A 24,973-nucleotide genomic window follows, 5' to 3' on the forward strand; every position below is an offset into this window, starting at 1 on the left:
TTTGCCTAGCATGCAGGAGGGCCGAGGTTCAGTTCTTAGTACTGTAAAATTAAACAAGGCGCTGAAAGGATGGTTCAGCGGTAGAGGCCACAACTACTCTTACAGAGCACCAGAGTGGAGTCCAAGAATCCACGCGATGGCTCACAATCCTCTGCAACTCCAGTTCTAGGAGGTTTAACGTCCTCTTATGGCCTCCTTGGTCACTGCACACCCATGGTGCATAGACATACATGCAGACAAAATACTCATAAACATGGGGGCGGGGAGCCTAAGTATCTTTTTAAGAGGAAGGAAGGAAGGAAGGAAGGAAGGAAGGAAGGAAGGAAGGGAGGGAGGGAGGGAAGGAGGGAGGGAGGAAGGAAGGGAGGAAGAAAACCTCTCTCCATGAATTAAAAACGAACAGAAAGCAAAATAAATAACTGCAAAAACAGACACCCTACATGAAAATAAAGGAAAGACAGCATGTGGATGGTAGCATCTCTCGTGTAATAAAGAAAAGGAGAGAGTGCCACCGGCGTGCCATCCAGAACCTGAAAGAAAAGGGTATTCAAAGAGCCATTCTGCCCAGCAAGCATCCAAGCCTAGGATTTGGGAAAGCCCACGCGGGAGGGACATGGGGCGGGGCATGAGTCCAGTACGCCCATTGGGCCTCCCACTGGCTTATTTGCATGGTCCTAGTGGGGCGGGGCCTCAGCTGACGTCACCCGAAGACAGCTTAGGCGGCTGCGGCTCTTTAAGCTCAGAGCAGCAACACCGGGAGCAGAGCTGAACTGCAGCGCCGCCCGGAGCTTCAAGCACCATGTATGACCCAGAGCGCCGCTGGAGCCTGTCGTTTGCAGGCTGCGGCTTCCTGGGCTTCTACCACGTCGGGGCTACGCTATGTCTGAGCGAGCGCGCCCCGCACCTCCTCCGCGATGCGCGCACTTTCTTTGGCTGCTCGGCCGGTGCACTGCACGCGGTCACCTTCGTGTGCAGTCTCCCTCTCGGTGCGTCCACGGCCACTACCCAGGCCCCGCGTGCGGGGAGGGGTTGCTACACCTGGGGAATCGGTAACACTTTCCGGGGTGCCCGAAGAAACCTGTCCGGAGAGCTCTCATCCTTCCCGGTGCCGTTGAGCACTCAGCTGGAGACCCTGGGCCTGTCACCTGGCGTGGGATTTCCCGGGGCCGGCTGGAGCAGACGCGCTCCGAGCATCTTCTTCCTGACCCGCTCTGGCGCCCTGGTCCTGTCAGCTGGGTCATCCCTGAGCAGCAGGGAACGACGCAGGTTTGCCGGGTCCTCTGGTCCCTGAGCCGCAGAAGGTTTGTCCTGTGTGGCTCTGGCTAGTGTCCCATGGCTGGTGCCGCCAGGAAGGGCAGAAGGCACCCAGACTAGAACACCCTTAGTGGCAGTCCAATGCTCCGGTTGCCTTTAGAGGTGGCTGGTGGGGGCGGGGTACGTGGATTAGAGAAATATTTGGAACACTCCCTAGAAGCTGGAATGGGTTCCCAGACAGATCCAGTTCCACTCTCTCCTGTCTTCACTAGCCTAGATAAGCGGCCCTTCCCAGATCGATGTCACTGACATTCAGGGCATTTGAATCTTGGCCTAATTAAACATTTGCCCATGCACCCATGAGCGAGAGGAGGCGAGTACTCTCCTCTCCCCCACTAAACTACTAGGATGTGATGCCTTCTCTTCCCAGTGTCATAGCCGGATGCTTTTGGGGTTGTGGGCAGGGCTTGGCTAAGTGCCCACGGGGGGGGGGGCGGACTGCTGACACCCAAAGGTCCCCAGGCTGCATGACAATGTCCCACATCAACCCTCTTTGATCTGGGGCCTCTTTAACACTTTACTCTTTGCTCTCTGCTGGCCACAGCCAGCAGGGAGAGACTTTGGCAGGCAGGGGAAAGCCCCTGCTGATGAGCGGAGCTCTGCCATTGGATGGGATCGGTGAGCAGACCCTGAGCCGATGAGAATCAGGGATTAGAAGACAAGCAAATCTGGCTGTGTGCCTGCTTGTCTGGGTTTCCCAGTGAGGAGGGAGCCAGGAGTAAAGGGCAGTGAGAGTGGCCTCTGGAAAGACTAGATTAGTCCAGTGGCCATTGCACACCCTGGGCTTCGGCACTAAAGGCAGTTAGTTCTTAAATGGAGGGCTCTGAGCCCAATAGCGATGGATGATTATTGGGACATGGTTTAAATGCATTGACTCCAGGAATCTTAAGTACACCCACTTTCATATAGAGCAATGGTTCTCTCAACCTGTGGGTCACAGCCTCTCTGGGGGTCTAATGACCCTTTCACAGGAGTCATCAAAGACCATTGGGAAACAGATACTTATGATTCATAACAGCAAAATTACATTATGAAGTATCATCGAAAATAATTGTATATTTGGGGGGGCAACCACAACATGAGGGACTGTATTAAAGAGTTCCAGCACTGGGAAGATTGAGAACCAATGATAAAGTGGGGTGTTTGTAACTGCTCAGAAGACAGGGACAGCCTGGGGCTATCCTGTCAGGTCACAGAGAGGGCACAAAATTACAGATTATCTCTGGTGGGAGCTGCTAAGGTGCATTGCCCAGGGCTTGGAACGGGCACAGGTGTTTGGGGCATCTGAGCATTTGGCTGGACTTGACAGAGGAGGTAGGTGCAATTGGCTACCAGTGTGTGAGTTCACCCTCAAGCCAGGCTCAGCAGGCTGGCTTGGGGTAGGGTTTGCTGGGAGTGAGAGTTAGAGTTGGATCAGAAAAGGCTGGGATATGCCTGGCCTCATGGAACCAGGATTCATGTTGTCATAAGTGCTAGGGCAGAGTGGATTAGTCAAAGAGGGCTGGTCTGGAGAGTGAGGGCAGATGGACTGTGAATACTACTGTGTACCTACTGTGCGATCTGGGAAGTCTTGGCTTAGAGGTTTACACGGAGCCTAGCCGCTTACACAGTCTTTTCTGGACTGAGCATTTTATAGACCTTATTTTACACAATCCTTTCTGCCTCCAGAAGTGAATCCATTTTTACTCTCCTTGAAAAAAGGCAGTCGCTGGGCGTGGTGGCGCACACCTTTAATCCCAGCACTCGGGAGGCAGAGGCAGGCGGATTTCTGAGTTCAAGGCCAGCCTGGTCTACAAAGTGAGTTCCAGGACAGCCAGGGCTACACAGAGAAACCCTGTCTCAAAACCCAAAAAAAAAAAAAAAAAAAAAAGAAAGAAAGAAAAAGAAAAAAGGCAGTCTAGCAGCTGGAGAGATGTCTCAGTGGTTAAGATCGCTTACTGCTCTTACAGAGAACCAGCTTGGCAACTTACTGACCACCTATAATTCTAGATCCTGGGAATGTGATGCTGTCTTCTGGCCTCTGCAGGGTTTTGCACACATGTGGTGCCCATAAGCTCCTACACACATATGCATATATATATAATCGTTTGTTTGTTTGTTTGTTTGTTTTAAATTAAAGTCAATCTGTGGTATAGACAGATGGCAGAGTGCTTTCCTCTGTAAGGGGCAGGGGTGAGATCTACATTTAGGTCCAGGCCTACATTATTTCTTCTGTGCTGTCTGATGTTGAGTCCATTGTGCCAAGGCTGGAATGCTGATGTGTTCGTGGCTTGTGGCTTTATAGACAGGCAGGTGGAATTCTCATGAGCATGCGTCACCGGAAGACCTGCCCCAGCACCATCCAGGAAATACCTTATACAACAGGCTATTATATATATATATATATATATTTTTTTTTAGTTGCTCCCTTGAATAAAGTTAGACAAGGGTGAAATTGATTTTTCTTTTTGAGTCATACCCAGAATATTACCACTTTGTAATGACTGTTAATTACTGTTAATGAGATAATGTCACCTAGCAAGCCTTTGGAATATAGGGTGTCACCTCTAGCTACCTTGAATGTACCCAGCTCTGAGCAAAACACAGGGTGTGCTTTATGGTATCTTAATTGGCCACAGTTCACGAGTTCTGCGTCTGCCTGGTTTCTGTTCGCCAGTGTGGTACCCTGTTCTATGTGTTTATATCTGTCACAGGCCGTATAATGGAGATCCTCATGGACCTCGTGCGGAAAGCCAGGAGCCGCAACATCGGCACCCTCCACCCGTTCTTCAACATTAACAAGTGCATCAGAGACGGGCTCCAGGAGAGCCTCCCAGACAATGTCCACCAGGTCATTTCTGGCAAGGTTCACATCTCACTCACCAGGGTGTCGGATGGGGAGAACGTGCTGGTGTCTGAGTTCCATTCCAAAGACGAAGTCGTGGATGTAAGCCCTTTGCCTCTCTGGGTGTGGTCCCATGAAAGCACAACAACGCAGGGCTGTCATTGTCTCACTGGACTGGGGCCATGGGAATGCTATACATTCAGGGACTGTGTCTGTTAACCCGGAAGCCTTACTATGCCAGGACTCTTGAATTCTCTTCATTTTTCCAGTGCTGGGAGAGGAGAGAGGGCCTTGGTCATATCAGGCAAGGACTTGATGGTAGGGCTGCACCCTACCACAAGTTTTTTTTTTTTTCCCTCCTTTAAGACTCAGAGAACTGGTTCTGGGTGTGCCCCACACCTCAATATGCATGTTATGCAGTAATGTTGGCTTTTTGAATGAGGCTTCTCCAGGGTGGATCCATTCTTATTTGCTTCTATCACCAGATCTTGCACAGAGAAGATCATTTGTGCCATATCAAAATGCCACATTTGGCGCATACACACACACACACATATACATATATATTGTAGTATATATCCTTTCTATAGTTCTTGAATGAATGGCTGCATGTGACTGAATGTGACTCCCTGTGAGGCATCCTGTGTCCAGCATCCCTGCAGGCAGTCTGGGCCTCCATTTGAATTTCTAGTAGCTTCTGAACAGCGGACACCTATCTGTTCTCAGTGGACAGTGTGCTGTTCAGAACAGTGGTTCTCACAGTGTGCTCTAGGGAACCACTGTTCTATATGACCCCTAACTGGCTTCAGGAGAGCTCTGAGGGAGGGCCCAGGTCCGTGCTTCCTGTAATGCCTGAGTGAGATGTGTGATTCCAGCTCCCTATGCCACCAAGTCAACGGTGTGGTCAACCTGGGGGTCAAGGACAGCAAGATTGAACTGTGCGATTAGTAAAGCTAAGGACCTGCCATTGCTGCAAAGACTTATGAGCCTCAAATACAAGCGTGAGGGTCATTCATTCACTCAGGGATTAAAAAAATAAAATGGGCTGGAGAGATGGCTCAGTGGTTTAAGAACACTGACCACTCTTCCACAGGTCCCGAGTTCAATTCCCAGCCACCACATTGTGGCTCACAACCATCTGTAATGGGATCTGATACACTCTTCTGGCGTGTGTCTGAAGACAGCTACAGTGTACTCATATAAATAAAAATAAATAATATTTAAAAACAAAAACAACCTACTGTCACCCAGGAGGCAGAGGCAGGCAGATCTCTGTGAGTTCGATTGCCAGCCTGGTCTATAGAGCAAGTTCCAGGATAGCCAGGGCTACAAGAAGAAACACTGTCTTGGAAAAAACAAAACAACCAAACAACAATCCCCAGCCCCCCGTGCCCCCCCCCGCCCGCAAAAAAACCCCTACTGTGTGCAGAGAAGCATCTCACTTACACTGCTCACTTGGGAGGCGCTGTGCCCTGTGACTGACTACTCCCTTTTTTCTCACAGGCCCTGGTGTGTTCCTGCTTCATTCCCCTCTTCTCTGGCCTAATCCCTCCTTCCTTCCGAGGCGAGGTAAGTGTTGGGGGTCGTTGGGCAGCTGAGTGTTTGGGGCTGCTATTTGTAATGAGCTGGGGTCAGGTCCCCATGACTGTATCTAACTGCAGAGCTGGGATCTGAGTCTTGAGGACAGAAGCCATACATCCCCAGCAGACTGACCACAGACTTATACCCCCAGGAGTTTCCTCACCTCCTGCCTGCTGTCTGTTGGATACACTGGCCTGGTTCCCTTAATCTGGTCCTGAGCACCCTAGGGAGCCTCCTGGTGGCCTAATTAAAGTGTAAGATGCTTAGGAATTAAATTACTCTTGTTAGGTAGTTGATTTTCATGAGAATACAGGCTAGCTGTCTATTTCTTTTTTAATCTTTTAGACAGGGTATTACTATGTGACTTTGGCTAGAATTCTCTAGGTAGACCAGGCTGGCCTTAAACTCACAGAACATTTGCCTCTGCTTCACTCTGCCACCTAAGTACTAAGACTAAAAGACAAGTGTCATCACACCCAAGAGTGAAACAATCTACATTTTCTTTTGTTGTTGTTGTTTTATGTTTCTTGATAAATATGAGGATATGCCTGAGTGTACAAAGACCCTAGCGATTAAGCACATCTTTGATCTTGATACTGGTCCCCAGTCTTCTTGTGATGTAATTTAGGCTAAGTGGAAGGGACTCGGAGCATTATGGCGATGTCCCTACACTCCCTAGAATGCACGCCTAGATTTTCCTCTAGACAGGAGAGTCAAGAGTTCAAGGCCAGCCTTAGCTTCATAAGACTCTATCATGACACAGTGACTTTCACAGGTAATCCCAGCAATCAGGGACTGAGACTGGAGGGTCATGAGTTCAAGGCCAGCCCGTAACCCCCTCTCCCCAAAAGAAAAGTATTGCCGGGCACTGGTGGCGCATGCCTTTAATTCCAGCACTTGGGAGGCAGAGGCAGGTGGATTTCTGAGTTTGAGGCCAGCCTGGTCTACAGAGTGAGTTCCAGGACAGCCAGGGCTATACAGAGAAACCCTGTCTCAAAAATCCAAACACCAAACCAAACAACAACAACAAAAACAAACAAAAAAAAAACCCAAAAAACAAAAGAAAAGTATTACAAGAAAACAGGCTCAATTGAATATCTTGTCCTAGATCTCCAAAGGGAGTCTGGTTTTGAACCTATGGCCATGTGTCTCCTTGGTGCAGGGTTCATATCACATACTATCCCCAGTACATGTAACACCCTTCGTTTATATGGCCCCTTTATGCATACAGTAGCCACTCACCTATGGGTGACCACCCGGCATTAGGATGTAAGAAGCACACCATGGAGTGGACTCTCATCTCCATGTGTCTTTGCCTGGCACTTTTGCATGGGGGGCATCCTTTGCAACAGTACCCGTAACCTTGAAAGTCAGGAAGAAACTCCTAGAAGGGTGGTTCCCAGACCACCATATTGGCTGCAGTGTCTTGTAAAAACACTTAAGCACGGCCTCCTCCCTTTCCCCTTCCCCACAGCGGTACGTGGACGGAGGAGTGAGCGACAACGTCCCTGTGCTGGATGCCAAAACCACCATCACGGTGTCACCTTTCTACGGTGAGCATGACATCTGCCCCAAAGTCAAGTCCACCAACTTCTTCCACGTGAATATCACCAACCTCAGCCTCCGCCTCTGCACTGGGAACCTCCAACTTCTGACCAGAGCGCTCTTCCCGTCTGATGTGAAGGTGAGCCAGGTGCTAGGGTGCCACTCTCTGCCCCTACCCCCAGATAGCTGGGGATACCAGTTAGTCCCTCCATGAGCAGACAGAAATAGATTATGCCATGATGGTGACTTAGAAAAGGTTGCTATCGTAAAGCTGAGTAATCACGCCATAGCCTTTACCAGGGGTCACACGGACAGACCCCGAGTTCAGACTCACCTTCTAGGGATTCGGGGCTAAGAAGTCAGGGGTAATGAACGGTGTCTAAGTTTCTTTTCCTGTTGTTAAGATTTTCTTTTTAAAAAAATCCTGACAAGGGAAAGTTTTCTGAAAAAAAAAAAAGAAAATTTATTCAGGCTCACAGTTCAAGGTACAGTCCACGATAGCAGGGAAGCCAGTTGTCGGGAGCTTGTAGCAAGCAGTTGGTCACATGGAGCCCAGAATCAGGAAGCAGGGTGTGATGGATGTGAGCTACAGCCCAGCTCCCTTTCCCACAACATGTAAAATCCAGGATGCCGGCCAGAGAGCGGAGCCACTCACAGTGGGTGGGTCTTCCTGCCCCAGTTAACGCCATCATGATAAACTCCCACAGGCATGCTTAGAGGTCCATCTCCTAGGTGAGGCTAGATGGTATCAAGTCAACAGTTGGCACTACCCACAGAAGGGTAGGTGGGGGTGGTATATACCTGTATTCCAGCACCCAGGAGACTGAGGCGGGGGGATAGAGAGCTTGAGTTGAGTCTGGGCTTTCTAGAAAGACCCTTCCTTACAAAACAAAAAACAAATAAGCAAATTGTGGATGGAGAGATGGCTCGGCAGTTAAGAACACCGGCTACTCTTTCAGAGGTCCAGCACCCACATGGCAGCTCACAACAATAATAGGATCAGACACCCTCTTCTGGCATGCAGACATACAAGTAGGCAGAGCACTCATACATAAAATACATAATAAGTAAAGTTTTAAAAAGCTTTTAAAAAATTAACTAGGAAGATGGCTTAGAGGTGAAGAACATTCTCTGTTCTCGTAGACGACTTGAATTTGATTCCTAATACCCATACCGGTACAGGACTGCTTGTAACTTGAACACTAATGCCTGTGGCTTCTGTGACCACCTGTATACACATGAACATACCTATATATGCTGGGCAGTGGTGGCGCACGCCTTTAACCCCAGCACTTGGGGGTGGGGGTGGAGGCAGAGGCAGGAAGATCTCTGTGAATTTGAGGCCAGCCTGGTCTACAGAGCTAGTTCCAGGACAGCTAGGGCTACACAGAGAATCTCTGTCTCAAAAACAAAACAAAACAAAACCCAAAACAAACAAACAAACAAAAAAGTAAAACAACCCCCTTCAGAGAAAATACCTATATAAATTAAATAAATAAAAATATAAAAAATAAATCTTAAAAACACACCCACAAACAAGGTGGGTTTCTTTAATCTCAGCTCTCAGGAGACAGAAGCAACTAGATCTTTGTGAGTTTAAGCTAGGGCTATAGAAAGAGACCCTGCCTCAAAAACAAAAACCAACAAAAACCTATGGGCCCTTAAGATGGCTCAGTGTGTAAAGGCTGCCAAGCCTGAGGACCCAGCTCATTTTTGGGAACCCACAGAGCAAGAGAAAGTAACAATTTCCTATAAATTGTCCTCTGCTCTCCATGTGCACACGTGGACACACACATATGCACACGCACACACATTAAATATTTTGAAATAAAACAGCAGCATGGCCCCGCCATTTGGATTTTCTTTTTTTGTGTTATCGAGGATGGAAGCCACGGCCTCAGGTATGCCAGGCAAAGAGAGAGCATTGAATCATGACCCCAACACTCACTGGTGGATTATGGGTAAGGCCTCACAGCCCAGCCATGCCTTCATATCCTCACTGGTGGGTTCTTGGCAAGAGCTATACTGATGAGCCATGCCCCCAATTCAGAGCTCTTTTAATTTTGGTTCCTGACGTGATTCTGATTAGCACCGTGACAAGGAGTCACCACAATCGGGGGTTTCCTTTTCTAATGGGTCTTTTAGTGCAGCGACCGTGTCTCCACAGAGCTATTGAGAGAACCTGGCCACCTGTACCCGAGTTGCTCACCAATCATGATGCTCAATGATGATTGGCCAGGGACAGGGTAGTACTTTGTTAGCTACAGTGACAAGGCTGAGCCCCAGGCCGAGGCTGCATGAAACACTGCTTCTGCTGGCAGAGTGTCTGTAGAGAAGACATTGGCGCTGAGACCTGGGGAAGCACAGAGTTAAGTGGACCCTCTCAGGGGGCCTCCAAGTCTTGAATGTCCTAGGTCCTCAGAGGGCATGGCAGTTGCAGCCCCAGTGGTTCACCTGCCCAATTTGCTCACTCACAGGTGATGGGAGAGCTGTGCTATCAAGGGTACCTGGACGCCTTCCGGTTCCTGGAGGAGAATGGTAGGTCCTGGCTGGGGGGTTACTACAGAGTCTTTCAGTTCTGTCATCCAGACTTGTGGCCTTCCCAGAGCCTCACTTCACCTGCTTCTCAGCCCTGTGGAATAGGAAACCTTTGCCCATGTTATAGATGGCTGGGGAGGAGAGGCCAGCAGGGCAGGGGCAGCCATCATGATACAGAGCTGGGATTTGAACCTGGGAAGCCTGAGAGCACCGTGTCGTCATCCCCCCCCCCCCCGCACCTCCCCCCCCCCCCGCACCCCCCCCCCCTGCAGGCAACTTGCTTCTCTTTCTTTGAGCTCTCTTGCGAGCCCTTAGCATAATGAGCTCTTTGACAGGGTTCAGGGCAGTTTCCAGATTAGGGTGTCAAAATCTGCTCCCTAGCCAAATGTGGGTTCCACCCAGACGAGACTTCTTCCCAGCAGGTCCTGAGTCATCCAAGCTCACCTGGCAACCAGGTTGCGCTGTGCATACTTAGTCACACAGTGGGATGGCATTTTGACATCATGACTGTCTCAGTTTTCACGGGCACATCCTATAATCACTCGGCGAGGAAAGCTAGCCCTTCTTAAAACATGCCCATGTCATAAGCTGAGCCTGGTAGCATGGTCCTGTCGTCTCAGGTACTGGGGAGGCCGATGCAGGGGGATTGCAGTTTAAGACCTAGCTTGGTTGCCAGCCTGGGCTACTTTGCAATGTGGGGGGTGGGGGTGGGGGGAGAGCTACTTAGTGAGACTTTGTGTGTATGTGTGTGCGTGTGTGTGTGTGTATATATATGTGTGTGTGTATGTGTGTGTGCACGTCTATGTACGTGTGTGTTATATATATATGTGCATGTATGTATGTGTGTTATATGTTTGTGTGTGTTGTGTATGTATGTATATATATAGCCATATACATACAAGGCTAGGGCTATAGCTTAGTGATAGTGCTAGTGTGTGTGCCTAGTATATAGAAGGCCCTGGGTTCAGTCCTCAGGCCCATCAGGAAAAGAAAGGAAGAGAAGAAAAAGAGGGAAAGGAGAAGAAAACAAAAAGAGGATTAGTAGAACATTTGCCCAGCATGTGTGGCTAGAAGCACATTATGGAGACAGAGGAGATACTTTTGTAAGGACAGATGTGCATTCGTTACAGAAAGCTGTATGCTGAACCAGATCACTACAGGGCCATGGCAGGAGCCTTTGCAGCCTTAGAGCCAGCCTGAGCTATATAGTGAGACCTTGGCTCAAAGGAAAGAAACAGAAAGCACAAGAGAAGAAGAAAGACAAAGTCAAAGAGAGAAAACCAGATGGGAATTGGATGTGTCTCTGCCGGCCTCTTGGTGCTTGACAGCCACGTGACAGAGGGTTTTATCTTGGACCCCAGAGCTGGCTCTGCCAAGTAATGGCTGTGTGACTCTGAACGAGCATCCCGTGCTTGTGAGTCCTCAGCTGACAGTTGTCTTAGTTGGTGTTTTATTGCTGTGAAGAAACACCGTGACCATCGCAAGTCTCATGAAGGAAAACATTTAACTTCCTTCGGAAAACATTCTGGTTTTCTGAATTGGCTTGTAGTTCAGCGGTTCACAGTCCATTATGTCATGGCAGGAAGCATGGCCACTGTCCAGGCAGACATGGTGCTGGAGATGGAGAGGAGGTTTCTACGTCTGGATCACCAGGCAGCAAGGAGAGACTGTCACACTGGGCAGTGCATTGCTTGCACTGCCCAGTGTGACATATTGCACTGAGCATATATGACCTCAAAGCCCACCTCCGCGATGACATACTTCCCGTAAAAAGGGCACTCCTACTCCAACAAGGCCACACTCGTGTCACACACCTGAGTCTATGGGGGGCCGTTCCTATTCAAACCACCACACAAGTAGACCTGCTGATTCCGGTACCTGTTGAATGGCCACTGACTGCTGTTGTTCGAGGCCTGGAGTTTGTGCTCATCCTGTGAGAGGAGAGTTATTGGTTCACTGTAGTATTTTCCTTTAAAGCTTATGAACAGTTGCAGAGAGACTCCCACACAGCTAGAGAGTGAGCTAGCGATCTGGGGCGGAACCACAAACCACACTCCCATCTCTGCCTGACTGCGCACACCGCACTCCTCATCCTCTCTGTTCTGCTGAGGAAGGCCAAGCACAGATGCTCGTTCAGAGTCGCACAGCCATTACTTGGCAGAGCCAGCTCTGGTGTCCAAGGTGAAACCCTTAACCCACACCCTGCATGGGATCATAGCAAGTGTGAAGTGCTGTGTTGGCTCACCTTCCCCGCTGTCTCCCATCTATCTTTCCCTTCACGGGTATCTCTGTGTTCTCTGCAGGCATCTGTAACGGGCCACAGCGCAGCCTGAGTCTGTCCTTGGTGGCGCCAGAAGCCTGCTTGGAAAATGGCAAACTTGTGGGAGACAAGGTGCCAGTCAGCCTATGCTTTACAGATGAGAACATCTGGGAGACACTGTCCCCCGAGCTCAGCACAGGTACTGCTATTCTGGGGCAGGATGAGCTCAGGGCATGCCAGCCAGTGCAAGGGACTGGGCCACCTGCTGTTTGTCATGTATTTTATCTCATTGGCTGTTAAGTAGATTCTAAATGTTCTTTATGTCTGTGTCCCTCGAAATTCCTGCACTGACAGCAGAATGGGGGGAGGGGTGTCCTTAGGAGGTGAAGCCAGGGGTCCAAGGCTAGCCTCAGCTACATAGTGAATTCTGATGGTCAGCCTGGGCTACATGAACTCCTATCTCAGGAACAAAAATAATTCTCATACTGAAATCCAAGCCCCCAGGGGGATGATGTTGGGAGGTAGGCAAGCACTGGAACAACTCCTGAGGGCAAGGCCTTCCAAATGAGATTGGTGCAGTAAAGAGCAACCCATCCAGGCGGTGGTGGCGCACACTTTTAGTCCCAGCGCCTGAGAGGCAGAGGCAGGGGAATCTCTGATTTCAAGGCCAGCCTGGTCTATGGGATGATTTCTGGGACAGCCAGAGTTATATAGAGAAAGCCTGTCTTAGAAAGAAAGAAAGAAAGAAAGAAAGAAAGAAAGAAAGAAAGAAAGGAAGGAAGGAAGAAAGAAAGAGGGAGGAGGGAGGGAGGAAGGGAGAGAGAGAGAGAGAGAGAGAGAGAGAGAGAGAGAGAGAGAGAGAAAGAAGCCAGGCAGTGGTGGCGCATGCCTTTAATCCTAGCATTTGGAAGGCAGAGCAGGCGGATTTCTGAGTTCCAGGCCAGCCTGGTCTACAAAGTGAGTTCCAGGATAGCCAGGGCTACACAGAGAAACCCTGTCTCAAAAAAAAAAAGAAAGAAAGAAAGAAAGAAAGAAAGAGAGAGAGAGAAAGAGAGAGAGAGAGAGAGAAAGAGAGAGAGAAAGAGAGAGAGAGAAAGAAGAGGATCAGTAGATATCCTCCAGTCCTTCAGCCCACAGAGATGCAATCTGTGACCAGGGCCTCCACCAGACACCAGTGACTGCTGGCACCTTAACACTTGGCCTTCCAGCATCCAAGTCTGTGAGGAGGCCGTGTTTTTTGGTTATAGAAGTGGCTGGGTAACGGTGTGACAGTGGTCTGATCCACCAAGTCAGACAGACTAGTCCACAAACCAGCTTCCTGCTTGGCCCAGGACAGATTCAGCCATGAATGGGACCCAGTGTCTGCCCTCCAGGCAGTAGCTGTTCAATTGGAGGTATCCGGAGGTCATCAGGGGAAGAGTGAGCCAGCTGAGGAGTGCGGGTGTTGTCAGGGAAGCTGTGTGCTCCCTCAAACTTATCTGGAAACACTGAGGAGTCATAGACTTAAACGTGTGCCAGGATCGGGGAGAGGGGAGAGTCTCACCGTGTAGCTCACACTGGTCACAAGGATCCCAAGTGCTGGGATTAGAACCACCACACTTGGCTTGAGTTGGACCTCATCACCCTCACTGTGGGAGAGACAACTCACAAGCCCCAGCTGCCTGCCCTTTGGCTCCAAGCTTCCTGTATTTATTTCAAAGCCCATCTGCTCGAAGGGCTTGAACCCTGGTGTTCTCAGGAGCCATTCGGACTTGTGGTTCCAAACTGCCTTTTTTCCCCCCAGCTCTGAGTGAAGCGATTAAGGACAGGGAGGGCTACCTGAGCAAAGTCTGCAACCTCCTGCCCGTCAGGATCCTGTCCTACATCATGCTGCCCTGCAGTCTGCCCGTGGAGTCGGCTATCGCTGCAGTCCACAGGTGAGCATCAAGGCATGGTGTGATAGTTCAGTGAGCTGATGATAGAGGCTTTAGCCCAGGCTGGCCGCAGGCCACAAGATGGAGCCCCTGGGAGAGGCTTCCCTTTGTAGAAATTGAAGATAAGATTGCCTGTGAGGTCCTGAGTGTGGAGTAGTGGGCTCATGTGTCCAGTTCGCAGGGGGGATTTGTTTGCATGTTGACTTCCCTCGTTGGAAACTTCAGAGGGTTTGGTTTTGTTGTTGCTACTTGGGAATTCGGGGTGTTTGCACAGGCTTACCAGTTAAGCAAGTTCAAACAGGTAAACATCTCAGACGTGTTTTGAGCATCACACCAACGCTCAGAAGGCTTCTGACTTTTACACTGGGTGTGGCGGCACACACCTGTGGTCCCAGCACTGTGGATGGAGGCTGAGGCAGAAGAGTCAGGAATTCAAACCTATCCTGGGCCACAGAGTTAGTCAAGGCCAGCTTGGGCTTTGTATAGAGACCATGTCTCATAACTAAGATGTGTCTGGGGACGTAACTCAGTGGATAGTTTGCATGGTTCAATCCCTGTGCTACCATTAGGAAGGAGAAGGGAGGGAAGGAGAAAGAGAGGAAGGGAAAGAGGGAAAGGGGGGAAAGAGAGAGAAGAAAGGAGAGGGGGAGAAGAAGAGAGGGAAGGAGAGAGGGAGAGGGGAAAAACAGAAAGGGCAAGAGGAAGAGAGTGAGAGGGAGGGAAGGAGAGAGGGAAGAAGGGGGAGAGGAAGGGAGAAAACAAGAGGGGAAGAGAGAGTAGGAGGGAGGGAAGGAGGGAGAGGAAGGAAGGGAGAAGAAGGAAGGGAAGGAAGGAGAGAAAAAGAGGAAAGGAGAGGGGAGAGAAGGAGAGAGAGAGGAAGAAGAGGAGGAGGAAGAGGAGGAGGAGGAGGAAAGAAAGAGGAGGGTGTGTTATCTAGAGGCTCTGGATGTACCTTCTGCCCTGGACTACTCCTGGTCTCCTTATCCTGTCCAATCTGGGCCCATGCCTCAGGGACATGACCCAGCCCTGCCCTTCCATTTCTTTGCACCCTCTTTTTCTTGGCACTCTCCCTTGTTTTTCTGAAGCGAAGCCTTCCTAAATCCCCAGGGAAACAGCAGCCTGCCAGCCTCCTCAGAGCCTCACCTGTTCCTGCACTGGCTGCTGGGCAGCTGCTCGCAGGCCTGCGGGCACAGTCTGTCCTCTGAGAGCCTAGCTGGGGCTCCGTAAGATTATTTATTCACGACTTCCACCTGCTCTTCTCCTCTGTGGCCTGTAGGTTCTTGGTCTTTCTTTCCACCGACTGCTACTTTCTCAGTCAAAGGCCCTCTCTCTCCTGGTTTGGGGACATGACCATCTGTAATTAATGCCTGTAGTTTCGTCTTTCCTGGGGCTGTTTCTTCTCTCTTATGAGACTCTTGTGAGATGCTTTGCCTGGAACTCTGTAGACCAGGCTGACCTTAGACTCACAGAGATCCACCTGGTTCTGGCTTCTGAGTGCTGGGGTTAAAGGAATGCACCATCGTTGCCTGACATAGAAACTTCTTTATTGGGGCAGATGGGAAATGAGAAACAGATGTCTTCAGGGTCTGAGGGAAAGCCTAGAGCAGAGAAGCCTTCATCCTGGGAGAAAGAACAGATCAGCAGCTTATGAAGTTGTTAGGGAGTGCCCAGGGGAATGGTGAAGGAGAGGTAGTCCCCAAGAGCGCCCCAGCGGGGCCGGTAGATCTGGAAGATGGTGATCCAGGTGGTGAGAATGAATGATCACCAAGAAGAGGAAGCCCACAGCTGAGCGCCAAACATAGCCTTTGATTTGGCTCTGCTCTGTGTAGGCTGGGGCGAGGAAAGCCTCTCTAAAGAACCAGAAAATGTTGACCAACCAAAGAAAAGGCAGGAACGCAAATCCACCAAGATAGTACTTCCGGCACAGGTTCAACTTCTCCTCATTGGATACCCGCTCCAAGTTCATAGTTGCGCTGGAGCCCGGTGGTCCTAAGGGTCTGCAGAGCAAGACCCAAATGACAGGCGCAAGATCACGAGCAACCACGCCCCAGTGCGGTTTATCCCTTCTGCCTGGGATTCCTTTGTGGGAGATTTGCGGGAGATGCCGCAGTTTTCAGTGGAGTTTGTTGTCGCTTTATTTTTTTCTTCTCCTGCCCAGCCCCCCTCGCACCCCACCCTCTCCGCCAGTTTTCAGTGGAGTTTGTTGTCGCTTTATTTTTTTCTTCTCCTGCCCAGCCCCCCTCGCACTCCACCCCCTCCGCCGAAACTTCTCTTTCTTACATATTTCAGCCCTTTGGCTTTTTGCCTCCAATCTGAAGTCTTCTCAGCTTTACCCTCCAGTTCTACCCTTCGGGGTTTTAACATTAGCAGCATGAGTGAGCATGCTGGTCCTTTCTTCTGGTTCCTTTACTTGAGCATTCTCAGCTTGGTTTGTGGGTGTTGGGAGAAGTGTATTGGGGGTGTGTCTGTGGAAGTGGGTGTGTCTGTATGTTGAGGGGTATTTTTACTTTTATTTATGTCTGTGTGCACTGATTGGTTGATTGATTTTGTGTGTGTGTGTGTGTGTGTGCGCGCGCACGCACACACACACAAACTGTTTGAGCAGACAGGCTAGCCTTGACTTCTAGATCCTCCTGCTTCACCCTCTTAGCACTAGGATAATAGATATGCGCCTCTGTGCTTAGGTGAGTGTCCTGCCGTCCTGTCTTTCTTTCCTGGCTATAGCAGGGCCACAGCCTATGTGTGGAGGTCAGAGGACAACTCTCAGAAGGAGTTGGCCCTCTCCTTCCATTTTCTGGGTCCTAAAGATCAGACTCAAGTTGTGAGACAGGGCAGAAAACGTCATTACCCTGTGAACCATGTCTGCCTCCTGTGTAAGTACTTCTGAGACAGAATTCTAGTTCTGTAGCCCAAGCTGGCCTAGAACTTACTGTGTAGACCAGACTGACCTTCAACTCAAGTCGGACCTCTCCCCTGCATGCAGGGTGTAGGGCTTGATTCACCCCTCCCCCATCCCACTCAAGGTCTTGTATTAGGGGCATCAGCCTAGCTCCCAGGCAGGGAGTAGTGCTGAGTCAGCCTGCTTCTGGAGGAAGAAGGGCTCCCTTGTGAGGGTGGGGGTGGGGGGGTGCTTCCTCCTTGTCCTTCCTGGAGGATTAGACACAAGGCCAAGTTTGACTGTAGTACCAGTGCTTTGTGGTGTCTGGCTCCCTCCCCTCTGGCTGAGGCTATGGGATCTCATAGCCAGATCAGTAGTTCACACTTGCAGCCAGCTCAGCTGCTTAGGGGGAAGCCCAGGAGGTCTAGACCAGCCTGTGGAGAGAGACTCCGTCCTCCCTGCTCCCCGTCACTGTGCTCCCTTAGCATGGGAGCACCTCTGGATAAGAGGTGCAGCAAGCTAGGCTTAGCTTGTCCTCACCCCACCCCACGTCCTCGAATTTGTATCTTAGCACATTGCACAGGCCCAACCTTTAGTTTCTCTATCCAAACCCTGGGGCAGCTTTACTGATCCAGTGTTCCCCTTCAACAGCTTCCCCACCGACGTCATGATAAATCGAATTAAGTCGAAGTTGTAAAAAGTCAGGTTTATTGGGGCAGCTCTGGGTGGGCTCACCAATGTCACAGGAAGGGGTCAGCAAAGTTGTAGAAGTTGCCGGGCTGAGCTCCAGTAGAGGCTGCTGGGGGAGTGGGGGAGGGGAGTCGTGAAGTGATGGTTATTCATTTGGTAAGTTTAGGGCCCTGTAGGTGGGTCTTTAGGTCCAGCGGTTACTTTGGAATCTGGAACTGGGAGCTGACTTTGTCCAGTGTTTTAGATGGGCTTTTGCAAGCATGGGCGCCTGGTCAGAAGAGAAAGGGGGTAGGGTCTCTTGGCCCATACCATCTTACCGGTGTTCCAAACTTCCAGTCTGCCACCCCTCAAGGGAAGTTCTTACCAGCAACTTACCTCTTGCCAGAGTCTACAGAGGGTTTTGGCCCCGGTGGCTCCAGTTGGATTCCTAGTGGCCCTGCACCGCTGGCTTCTATGGAGCCTAGGCCTCGGCCAGCACTTGCCCTCAACCCTTGAGAAATTAGGTAGACCCACCCCACGCTGCTGCCTTTCCCGTTCATTCCCAGGAGCTTTCTGGAACCTTATATGGCCTGTGTGCTTTAAGAGATATTCTCAGAGGTTCACCTTTGTGCTGATATCCCACATATGCCTTAGGGAAGGTATCAGATTGCGGTTAGAGGCGATACAGGCAGCTCACTAGGATTAAGGTCGCGGTTGTCTAGTTGGTTGTGAGCCACCACTTGGTTGCTGGGATTTGAACTTAGAACCTCTGAAAGAGCGGCCCGTGCTCTTAGCCACTGAGCCATCTCTCCAGCAATGGGACTGCTTTTTATTGCAGTGTTGGCTGCTTTTTATTGACCTCTTTTTTTTTTTTTTTCTGGTTTAATCTTTACAGTGAACCCTTGTGTCCATGTGATATTTGTGCACATGTACATATATCTGCATCTGTGTTTCTATGTGAAGTATACATGCATGGTGTCTGTTATGAAAAATAACACAGGATTAAAGGGCCACCTGGAGGGCCCATGCCAAGGTGTCTCCCTGAGAAATCCCACCATGTGACAGACCTGGCTGGTATAAGGGAGGTCTATTGTGGGGCAAGGGAGGGGAGACAGAAAGGGGGAGACAGAGACAGGGAGGCTGGCAGGGAACATGTGGGGACAGAGAAAGAGAGAGAGAATAAGAAAGGGGAGATAGAGAAGGGGACCGGGGTAACATGGTCCTCTTACAAGCTCCCAGGCCACCCACACCTGGTGGCAGCTCAGGTAGCAATGGAGGCAGGTGATGACCTAAGCTGTTGCTAGGTCTCTGTTGTTAGGTCCCTGGGAGGAAACCAGAATCACCTGTAAGCCAATAGTGTCCTTGGCTTCCTTCCCACAGGCTGGTGACATGGCTCCCTGATATCCAGGATGATATCCAGTGGCTACAATGGGCGACATCCCAGGTTTGTGCCCGAATGACGATGTGCCTGCTCCCCTCTACCAGGTAAATACTTGGGCCCAGGGTGTGTGGGCCAGATAGGCATCCCTCCCGGTTGTTCCCAGAGCTCTTAGGGTCAGAGCTTGGGTGGTGACAGCCTTAACAAGCCAGGCTCAGCCGCCTGTCCCCAGCATGCCATTAAAGAAACCGGTAGCAGAGAAAGCAGGTTTATTCGAATATAAAAAGGTTCAAGCCCCCACCCGGTTAATCTTTAAGATACCAACAGGAGGCTTAAGTTTAAACAGAGTTACACATAAACAGTCTGAATCAGGGCGTGGTCCTGCCCACCATTGTCTGGGCTTCAAGGTTCCTTCTTTCTCTCCCTAGCATGAGATTCCTGGGACAATCCCAATTCCTTGGCCTCCATTGTATCAAAGGGCTGAAAACCAAAGGGAAGGCACAGCTGTCTCTTCAGCATGCCTCTTCTGCCAGAACCACTGCAAGGTTTGGTGCTCAGGCTGTGCAAACATTCTAGCAATGTTTGACTCAGTGTCAAGCAGGTGACAAGGAACATGGTGCTGTGTGGGGGGAACCCATGGCCCAGGTGAGGGCTTATTGGTGGGTGAAGCTGTGGGTGTTCAGGTGGTGGAGAAGGCCTTAAGGGATGGGACTGACACCTCAGCACTGAAGGCAGGAGGAAGCTGTGGCTCTGGGTTGCACCCCTGCCTGGCTCCACCCTCTCTGGCATCTGTAGAAGTTACAGCTGGTTCTTCCTCTCAGCCCCATGCTCCCAGAAATAAGACTCAGACCCAAATTATAGTTACAAATACCTTGGCCATATAGCTAGGCTCTTCTCAGACTAGCTCATAACTTAACTCATTAATTTTAACCTCCATCCTGCCACATGGCTGGTGGCCTGTGCTCAGGTACCATGAGTCCAGCTCTTCACATCTTTCCGGATGAATCTTCCATAATTCTTTCTGCCTCCTGGATGTTCCACCTTCTATTCCACCTTTTCCTATAGGCCATGGTTTTGTTTTTGTTTTTTTTTTCCAAATTTAATTTAATTAATTAATTTATTTATTTTTGGTTTTTCGAGACAGGGTTTCTCTGTATCGCCCTGGCTGTCCTGGAACTCACTATGTAAGCCAGGCTGGCCTCAAACTCAGAAATCCGCCTGCCTCTGCCTCCTGAGTGCTGGGATTAAAGGCGTGCGCAACCATGCCCGGTGTGGTTTTTTTTTTTTTTTAATTGACAGGTGGATGCATCTATATAATCCATAACATATTCTCTCTACAGGTATCTATTAGGTTTTGGGTGAGGTGTGGAGTTCTAGGGAACTCTGAGAGAAATTCCTGGGGAGTAAGTGGTTTATCAAGTTGATTGGAGGAGTTTTTAATGCTATGGACAGACAGACAGAAGGACAACAGCATAGTCGGGGCTACCAGGGAGTTCAGGCCCCGGCATCGGAGATAGAAGCAGGATGGGGTCTTTGAAGAGATTCTGAGCCCACACAGCAGAGGAGGGACTCTCTCTTTAGAGCTTTTGAGGATGAGGGAGGTTGACTGCAAGAGCCTACAGCCAGGCTCGAGGCAGGCAGGGGGTGGGGAGCAGGATGTAAACCCCTTCGATGCTGACAGACTCACTTCTGGGGTAAAATATTATGAGATGCCTGTCAGTGTCTGTGAAGAGACCTGAGCAGAGTCTGGATTCTGACATCAATCATGTTCTTACAATACTGAAGACCTGAGAGCCTGCAATCTTGGTTTGTAAATTGCTGGTCTCCGTGCTTCCAGTGAACTTGGACATTCTTCTCATGGTTGGTCCAGGAGAGGCCAAAGCTGAGGGCACCCTGCCTTCCACCCCCAGTCCAGCTTGACCTTTTATCTGGAGCAACAGTGTCTAGATGATGGGTGGGTGAGGGGTGCTATACTGTCTGTCCCTCTGGGAAGGGTTCTGTTACTTTTGGAGGCAGCTAGGAAGTTTCTCTGTGCAGCTGCCCCCTGGTGCTGTGTGGTGACCTCATTGCCTGTGACCCCAGGATCACAGGATCTGGGCTAAAGTGGTAGTCCATAGAAACCAAAGACAATGATTTGGTGTTTAGAAAGCTACTCTTGGTCTGGGTGAAGTCTGGTGCTTAAGGGCTATCACAAAGAGCGTGTCAAACCATCTCTCAGCCTGTGAGTCAGTGGGGAGCCCAAGGGCATCAGTGTTTGGAAACTGGAATCCAAACCGGGCAATCTCGGAAGGAAACTGTTTAGGAATTGTGATGGGACGGGCCGTGGCTGTCTCTGAAAAGGGCCTGCCAGATAACTTATTACTTTTAAGGACACCTTTGGCTCTTACTAATTTATAAAGCATTTTATATAAACACACCAGGGAGTGCATGGTGAACTACACGTATGATCAGTTAAGTGGGGCTAGAATTAGGTAGGGAGAGCATCGGACCTCTGCCTCCTCAACCTCAACTTGCTTGCTTTCTCCACTGGCTCCAAATCTTTGTATAGTCATCAGCCATGACCACCTCTCTCCCTCCCCATCTACTACCAGCAGCGTTAATGGGAATAAGTACCCACTTCTCTCAGGTGTACTATACAGCTGTGGGTGTGGTGTGTGTTTCCTGTAATTCACACTTTAGAAAGGAAACAAGCAAACAAAAGAAACCAGGTGCTGCCCATACTCCTAAGTGTAGACAGTGAAGGTGTGTGTCTCCCATGCCTGAGTCTCCTGGAGGCCTAGTGAGCTCCAGGTTCATGCAAGCACATCAGGAGGAATCATATAATCTCAGCACGGTTGATCCAGATGGGATAAGAAAGGACTCTGGGAGAGAGAATGTGGTTCTAGAGACAAAGTGTCTAGGCTACACAGAAGATAAGACTGTCCCAAGGAAAGAAAAGAAACCAGGAACTAGGGTGCAGCTCAGTTGTCAGAGGACTTCTCTAGGCTTGAAGCCCAGAGTCCAATCTCAGCACCTTATAAACTGTGGAGTGACAGGCAGTGACATCGGCCTGTAATCCCAACACTCAAGCAGTAGAGGCAAGAGGATCATAAGTTCAAGGTCTTCCTTGGCTATTTAGGGAGTTGGAGGTTAGCTCTGGCTACATGAGACCCTGTCTCAAAAAAAAAAAAAAAAAAAAGTAGAAACTTCTGCCTTGCTTTGAGCTGCCCCTTTCTGGACGTTTCTCATCAGTAGAGAATATTCCTGCCACCCTATCAGACAAAACTCCCACTGGTTTGGAGTCTCTCCATTCTCAGGAACACCTCAGGAGTCAGACAGTGAGCAGCAGGGAGCAATGTCTTGACTTGTAAGCCCCTTAGCAAGGCTGGTTCATTTGTTTATTAAAAGCAGGTGTGGGTGAATTTATGCAAATGAGTATGCAAACTAGTGGAACAGCAGAAGGATTGAATGGATACACCAAAAATAACCACAACTGTTTAAGGGAAAAGGGTCCATAATAAATGTGGGGAACAAAAAACAAATAAATGTGATTTTTTTTAGAAAAATGTATTCTCTGTCTCTTCTGCCTCTCCTACAACTAAAAGGGCCTGTGGGACAGCTTCCTCTATAAGTTTGTGTTCTTCCCTGTAGGCGTGCAGGCTGAATGTCCTCCACACTGCAAAATGACTGGGTTGGTGCTGTATAGCCCCGGCTGGTCTGGAACTATGTAGTTCAGGCTCACCTGCTTTTTCCATTCTCCTGCCTCAGCCTTCCCAGTACCATGTTCACACACAACCACATCAGCTTGGAATGTGCATTTCTAGGAAGCGTTGGGAAAGGACAATGGCATAGTCTCCAGAACCACTGAGGGAAAAGTCTGGAGCAAATAACTGTGACAAAGGGCTGGGTGCGCATGTGACTCTCTCTGGCCACAGGTGAGGCCAGCCCTGAAGATGACAGGAGCACTCAGGCATCCAACACACAGGGATAACCCGAACACAAGCTTGGATCATGGGCAGTGTTCAAGGCTTCAATTTTCCCCAGTGTAACACCAACAAGGGGGTAGGGCAGGGATCGTTTACTGATGAAGAACTACACTTCCCAGCTTCCCCTCTGATGGACTACATTTCCCAGTCTCCTCTTGTGAACTAGTAAGTCATTTCTACCTCTATAGAGGGCTTCTCCTGTGGCCATTTTGGCCACCTGCATGTGTGGGTGACAAAACGCTCCCTCATTGTTAATAAACATGATCCTACCTAAGGTCAGACCAAGGCTTGCTCTGTCTTCTCTCCCTCTACAACTGCTTTTTAAATAATCTAACAGGGAGAACATATGAGGGCTAAAGGTATGTTTTAAGTTTAAATTACTGTGCTTAAGAGACCTATATAAAAAAAAAGCCTCTAACCTGTAAGTCCCACTTGGCCCAGGACAGATAACTTCCTGGATTGCTGGAGGCTGTTGTCCACGTAAGATAACTTCTGCAAACAAGCTTGGTGGCCCCAACTGCACAGGATGTGATGACCACATATAGGTGAGAGGTATACTTGCCTCCAGTGGATGAAGGCAGAAAGTACATAGCCTTGTGGGCTTTGCCTTTGTAAGCAATTTGATGCCATAGTCTGGGAATTCTGGGTATGGACCTAGCTAGTGTCTATTGTCCTGGCCATTATTTATTAAAGCTCACTTCAAATTTGTCTCAAAAATTGTGACAATGGTCCTATTCCTGACCAGTGGCACTAACAGACATTGTATGTGCATGATGGGAGAATGATTCTGGGCCCTTAGGGCTTTTTTGTTTTGTTTGCTTGAGACAGGGTCTCTCTGTGTAGCCCAGGCTGTGCTGGGGCCATCTATGTAGACCAGGCTGCCCTCACCCAGCTCTGTCTTTGGGAAGGAAAGTAGCTAAGTACCCTAGATTGCGTTAGGATAGGAACATAGCAATTATTCATGAATCCCTGCATGGTGTCAGGCTCAGATTCACGGGAACATGGGCCCCATCTTTGCAGATGCTTAACGAGAAAAAGGTCAGGAGTGTCCCGGAAGGAGGGGATGGAAAAGGAAGCTAGGCTTCAGTGGTCAAGTGCAGTGGTGTCAGGTTGACTGCAGGTCAGAGGACAGGAACCCCACTCTATCTTTAGTAAACTGCAGTTCAGAGCTACCAGTGGCTTTTATTACATTATTCTTTTGAGGCACAGTAACTGTTTCTGCTACCAAAACACAAACGCACAGCTGTCTTTTTTGTTTATGTAACCGTCCTCACCTGAACACTCAAGAGAGCTCCATTCATCTTTTAAAAAATATGAATCTGGGGCTGGTGAGATGGCTGAACGGTTAAGCGTGTCAACTGCTCTTCCAAAGGTCCTGAGTTCAAATCCCAGCAACCACATGGTGGCTTACAACCATCCGTAACGAAATCTGATGCTCTCTTCTGGAGTGTCTGAAGACAGCTACAGTGTACTTACATATAATAAATAAATAAGTATTTTTTAAAAATATGAATGTGGGTGGTGGTGGTCCATGCACCTTTAATTCCAGCACTTGGAGGCCAGGGGCAGATGGAGCTCAGTGAGTTCGAGGCCAGCCTGGTCTACAGAGCAAGTTCCAGGACACTCGGGCCTACACAGGAAAAACCTTTAAATGAAATATAATGTCGCCAGGCAGTGGTGGCGCACGCCTTTAATCCTAGCACTTGGGAGACAGGCAGGCGGATTTCTGAGTTCGAGGCCAGCCTGGTCTACAGAGTGAGTTCCAGGACAGCCAGGGCTACACAGAGAAACCCTGTCTCATAAATAAGTAAATACATAAATTAAATGTCATACACATTTCTGAGGAGTCTGGGAAGGCGAAATTTATTCACTTCTGAGAGTCTGTTCGCTCCTAACACCATGTGGGTCTGCAGGATTGAACCAAGCTGTCAGGCTTGGAGGCAAGTATCTTTACATACCGAACTCTCTTTAAAGACGCCTCCACCCCATCCTCAGCCCAGACCCTTTTTACTGGACCCGTCGGTTCCCGGAGCACACACTCTGTCTTCCTTGCGCCCTTCTGCTCACACCTTAGAAGTGGAACTGAGGCTCCAAGGACTAGACCGGGG

General features: G+C 49.6%; 1 protein-coding gene, 1 non-coding gene and 1 pseudogene across 6 annotated transcripts; 2 read left to right on the top strand and 1 right to left on the bottom strand.

Moving 5' to 3' along the window:
• The first annotated feature begins 701 nt into the window (after window positions 1–701).
• Window positions 702–22,447, top strand: Pnpla3 (patatin-like phospholipase domain containing 3). 5 transcript variants are annotated; one of them, XR_003951345.1, is made up of 10 exons: window positions 705–1,301; window positions 4,008–4,240; window positions 5,642–5,707; window positions 7,194–7,403; window positions 9,742–9,802; window positions 11,780–11,983; window positions 12,106–12,261; window positions 13,846–13,978; window positions 18,903–19,007; window positions 19,329–22,438. XR_003951345.1 is itself a non-coding variant. In XM_006520346.4 (9 exons), the coding sequence occupies exons 2-9, from the start codon at window positions 4,016–4,018 to the stop codon at window positions 19,474–19,476; spliced, it is 1,104 nt and encodes a 367-aa protein (XP_006520409.1). In that variant the 5' UTR covers window positions 702–1,301; window positions 4,008–4,015; the 3' UTR covers window positions 19,477–22,445. The 5 variants fall into 5 exon arrangements, 3 of the variants coding, with proteins under 3 accessions (XP_006520409.1, XP_006520408.1, NP_473429.2); XM_006520346.4 differs by lacking the exon at window positions 11,780–11,983 and having other exon boundaries at window positions 702–1,301; window positions 19,329–22,445; XM_006520345.4 differs by lacking the exon at window positions 11,780–11,983 and having other exon boundaries at window positions 702–986; window positions 19,329–22,439.
• On the top strand, window positions 1,196–1,303 carry Mir6392 (microRNA 6392). Its single transcript, NR_105816.1, has one exon. It is a non-coding gene; the product is annotated as a microRNA 6392 (primary transcript).
• On the bottom strand, window positions 15,517–16,159 carry Gm20369 (predicted gene, 20369; annotated as a pseudogene).
• Window positions 22,448–24,973: the final 2,526 nt, after the last annotated feature.

Source organism: Mus musculus, chromosome 15 (genome assembly GCF_000001635.26).
Source record: "Mus musculus strain C57BL/6J chromosome 15, GRCm38.p6 C57BL/6J".
Taxonomy (NCBI): Eukaryota; Metazoa; Chordata; class Mammalia; order Rodentia; family Muridae; genus Mus; species Mus musculus.

Coding starts and splice junctions, on each gene's coding strand:
- Pnpla3 (XM_006520345.4), top strand. CDS start 800: ATGTATGACCCAGAGCGCCGCTGGAGCCTGTCGTTTGCAGGCTGCGGC. Junction 5,708..7,193: donor CTCCTTCCTTCCGAGGCGAG/GTAAGTGTTGGG, acceptor CCTTCCCCACAG/CGGTACGTGGACGGAGGAGT. Junction 19,008..19,328: donor TGCCTGCTCCCCTCTACCAG/GTAAATACTTGG, acceptor TTCTCTCCCTAG/CATGAGATTCCTGGGACAAT.